Genomic DNA, 4,532 nt, shown 5'->3' on the forward strand with positions numbered 1-4,532 from the left:
GACCCCGTCTTCATCTCGGTGGACTGCCATGTTGCCTGCTGGCCTTAGGATTATTCCCGGACTTGACCTGGTGGCTGATCTCAGGATGGTGCCATTGTACCTGCCAACCGTGGGCTCATCAGCCTCAGCAGCTGCCTGAAGTCAGAAAAAGCCTCCGGCTCTAGTGTGCCTGCAACAGGAGGCAGAGCAGAAGCCCAAGGTCAAGGGGTCTTCACCTGGCCCCTAGGGCCGGCACTCTGAGCTCATGTTTCTAGCTTCCCAAACTCTAAGAGAATAAATCCGCTTGTTCAAGTCATCCCCTTGTGGCATTTTGGTTGCAGCAGGACTAGAGAACCAACACAGCCACCACAAGCCAGGGCCACACCACGGCAGCTAACATTTCTGGGGCCTGGAGGGTGGAGGGTGAAGGAATAAGACAAGTTCCACTCAGACACAGGCCTCATTTCAGTAAACTCGTCCAGTATTTATTGAATGTGAACGTTTGTAAACGTTGCCGCAATTCAAGACACTCACTCATCCACACATCCTGATCCTTCTCTGGGCTCCCTTGAGAAGAAGCCTGAGGCAGGACCTCCCCCAAATTCTGGGGGACAGAAAGAAGGGAGGGGGACGCATGGAGAGATGGCAAAAGCAGGGGACAGGAAGGCAGGAGGGCTAGTGTGAAAAGTGAGACCCCCACAACAGACACACACGCGCACAGAGCAATGACCAGGGGTGTCAAGCTCCGGCCCCACCCAGCAGCCGCGAGAGATTCTGGGAAAGACCACGCGTCCGGAAGACATTTCAGTCCTTCTCGTCATGAAGCGTCTACCGAAGAGGGGCTGGGCCAAGGTCCCTGGGCTGTGGAGACAAAAGACGGTTATCGGAGGGCTCAGCTTGTGGGGACAGAGCCCAACGTGGGGGTACATGGTAAAGGGGAAAGAGGTAATGGGGAGACGGGAGGAAAATGCAGAATGAGAGAGAAACTGAGGCATGGGGAACATGGGAGGCCCTGTGAGGAAAGGAAATTGTAACCCAACAAGTGAGTTGGGTCCAGACGTGGTTCTTAGAATTGATCAGAGAAATGCTGCAGACTGGGTCTTGGCTGGGAGCGCTAATGGTAGGTCACCAGCAGAACTCACAGACAGCCTGACGCCTGTGAAGGCTTCCCGAGAAGTCAACAACTGGAATTGCTCCGATAGCCCTGGGCAACTCAAGTTCAGACTGCCCCAAACAGACCTCGTCGCTAGTCACCAACAGGTCAGTTTACCGACTGAGGAAAGCGTAAAAACCTCACCCAAGGGAAATTAAGTCCCTGGTGGTGGAAAACATGAACAGACCTGGCTGCAGACTGAAGAAGTGGATCTCTGAGTCCACCAACAGGTGCATCACAGGAACGGCCTGGCAGACACACACTGGAAAGGCCACACAGCACAGTTCTACTCCGACCCACAGCGGGTCACCATTGAGTCAGAATTGACTTGATGGTTGTCTTTTTGTTTAAAAAGGTTTCCTGGGAGGAAACCTCTAAGCTCTTCAAACACCCTGCCTGATAACTGTCTTTGTTTACCTGGGGACTTGGGTCGCCAGGTGGTCTATGCTAACAGTGTGATTTATGGGGGAGACTTGAGTCACAGTGTGTCACCTTGACCTCTAGAGAAGCTGGAGACTAAGGTAAGCCGTGAGGGTGGTCAGCAGGTCTACTCGACCAACCCCTAGTACAAACCCTGGACACAGACTTAGGAGAGCCTCCTGGGTGGCAGGATTCCACACGTGTGGTCACACATTGTTGCTGGGAGGACCCAGACCTGCCCCCACAACCCCAAGGGGAGAAGACAGGTGGAAGCTCACTTGTGGTTTCTCCCGGGCCCTGCCCTATGTGACTTTTTCCTTTCTTGTTTCTAGTATGTATCCTGTCACTGTAATAAACCATAACCGTGAGCATAACAGCTTTTCTGAGTTCTGTCAGTCCTAGGGAATCAGTAACAGCGAGCGTTGTCTTGGAGAACTCTCAAAACTGCACCCAAGAAATACCCAAACGAGAGACCTTCTTCCCAGCCTGTCTGCAGTTCTCGTGCCCTCTTTTTTCTTATATCAACCCCATCTGTGCTTATGTTGGATGAAATCATCTATCGACCGACCTCATGGAGTCCAAGCCAACCACATGCTTGCTGTTAAGAGGGTGCCTGAGGGTTACTGCCAATTTGATCGGCGGACAGTGTGTCTGTGCAAGAGAGGCACCCCATTTTATTCTCCAAAGATTCCAATTCCACTATGGCGGACCCCATCCCTTGCAGCAACAGCCCATGATTTATTCTGCTCATGCAGCTTTGAAATTATTCTATTTTTAACTTTTTTTTTTAATTTTTGAATATTCATTTCTGAACAGCACAAGACACTACCTGTATTTTCATGTTGCATTATTTCAAGTGTCATGTTCATGTTAACGTGAGACATGCTCTCACTGTGCTCAGATGTCTAGAGAGTGAAACTTGAGTTTCAAGCATCCGAGAACAAGCTTTCTGATACAAAGCATGCTGGGAGCAAGGCCTGGGTCCACAGTATACAGAGATGTGACCCTTGTTTCTAGACCACCTCGGGGTGGGAGCTAGATCTTAGGTTCAGAGGGTGACAGGAAGTGGTTCTAGGCTCTAGATTCTAGACTGGGCTGAAAACTGGTGCCTAGTTCTAGAGTAGGTTGGGTTGAGATCCCATCTGGAATGCATTGGCTTAGAAACTGCAAATCAGGTCTAGAATGTGCCGGAAAGCAGGGCTATGTCCCAGACTTCTTGTTATATGCCATCGAGTCAGACCCGACTCATAGCGACCCCTCCTTGGGCTTCCGAGGCAATATCACTGTGGAAGTAGATTGCCCAACCTTCCTTCCGACGTCCCAGAGAGTAATCTGGAAATTGCTGTATGTTCTAGAATGTAGTGAGCTGGAAACTAGTACTTGGGCTTGGCCACATTAGAAACTCAGTCAACTCTAGCACTGAACAATGCTAATTACCACACTCAAGTGCTCGGCTGGGAAGTGGTCCTAGGTTTGGAGTGTGTTGGGAGCTGGTACTGTATTTGAATCTAGACTACTGAGTGACTGTCGAGTGTGTTGGGAGCTGGCACTATAGTTTAATCTAGACTAGTGGGGAATGTCAGATGTAGTCAGTTCCAACCTGGAAGTCAGTTTTGGACCAGGTGATCAGTTCTAGAGCTAGTATTCATTTCTATAACGTTCTTAGACCGACAGTCACGTCTACAGTGTGTTTCTGGGGATGGTGGTTAGCACTAGTGTGTTATGGAGCTGGGGTCAGTTCTAGAACTTGGCAGGAACCCGTGCTTGTTCAGAGCCTGGTGACAATGAATGGTCCATCCCAAAGCACTGGGTTTGAGAATTCTCCCAGAGCACACTGGGAACTCAGGCTGCACTCAGTTCTGTGGGGCCACTGGGTTGGGAACCGTTTCCTGGTGAAAGGACACAGACTCAGAGCTCTGGATCCCCTTCAGACTGTGGGGTTTCTGCTGTACCTTTTACTCCCAAACTGGCCCTCTGAACATCACAGTCCCAGGTCTCTTCCTGTACCTCCCCGGGTCCTGCCTCCTCTCTCTCCTGCTCTGTGGCTACAGCAGGCATGGCCCCTTCCACCAGGATGTCCACCATGGGCTGGGAGCCAGCAGCAATTGCAGGGATAGATCCAAAGGATGGCACCCGCTCCCACCCCCATCTGAGCGGGACCCCCTCACCTCTGCTTTCGGGGCTCATTACCCCTGAGCCAAAGCGGCTTTGATGGCAGCTACCAGCTTCAGAAACTTGCTCTCTGTGTCCACGTAGCCATCACCTTTCTGTGCACGGGAGGAAGGGCGGCAGGGTGAGCCAGCACCAGGACCCCAACCTTAACTCCCATCCCACACGAGCCCAAAACAGAGGCAGGGATGGACAGACAGACATACCTTCTTAGAGTGGATCAACTTTCCTGCTACCATGACTTCAAAGAACCCGGTGACGTGAGGAGTCCCCTCGCCACTCTGGGAGAGGGAGAGATGTTGGGAGGGACGGAGATGCCCTCCTGGGGTCCCCTGCCCCTTCCCAGAGAACTGAGATCCTGGGTGGAGGGCAGAGCTGGCCCCCACCATCCCCAGTGCCATGCTGGCCTGAGGGATGGACAAGGTGACCTGGGCCTGGTCCCACCTCCCCATCCCCATGACTCACGATGTCCAGGCGACCAGGAAACTCATCTTCTAACTTCTTCTTGAGCTGAAGATACTGAGAACGGGACGGCGGTCACACAGGTGTCACACCAGCCGGCCCTCCCCCCAGTGTACGCGCCTCTCAGCCCCCACTGCTGGTCCCCGGGGATGTCCTTGGCTGCCCAGGCTCAGCTTACCTTGGACTTGTAGCCTCAAGCACCACTGGTCAGGGGAGAGTCCGAGAGAGTGGGCCGGAGGGCAGAGACAGAGATGGAAGAGGGGAGAGATGGAGATGGGAGGGGAGGGGAGAGATGGAGGAGGGGGAGGATGGGAGAGATGGAGATGGGGAGGGGGGAGACAGGGAGGGG

The 4,532-nt window shown here is 52.8% G+C and overlaps 1 protein-coding gene across 1 annotated transcript in view; it reads right to left on the reverse strand.

The window, feature by feature from the left end:
• Positions 1 to 3,738: 3,738 nt before the first annotated feature.
• The window catches only part of SELENOW (selenoprotein W), a 2,896-nt gene continuing 2,102 nt past the window's right edge, over positions 3,739 to 4,532 (reverse strand). Inside the window, exons 2-5 of the mRNA XM_007942866.1 lie at positions 4,362 to 4,386; positions 4,187 to 4,240; positions 3,928 to 4,002; positions 3,739 to 3,819 (exon numbers count right to left, since the gene is read on the reverse strand). Coding sequence (XP_007941057.2) covers positions 3,739 to 3,819; positions 3,928 to 4,002; positions 4,187 to 4,240; positions 4,362 to 4,386 — 235 coding nt within the window. The remainder of the gene's footprint in view (positions 3,820 to 3,927; positions 4,003 to 4,186; positions 4,241 to 4,361; positions 4,387 to 4,532) is intronic.

Source organism: Orycteropus afer, unplaced genomic scaffold, assembly GCF_000298275.1.
Source record: "Orycteropus afer afer isolate SDZICR_OR568_19922 unplaced genomic scaffold, OryAfe1.0 scaffold00099, whole genome shotgun sequence".
NCBI classification, from domain to species: domain Eukaryota; kingdom Metazoa; phylum Chordata; class Mammalia; order Tubulidentata; family Orycteropodidae; genus Orycteropus; species Orycteropus afer.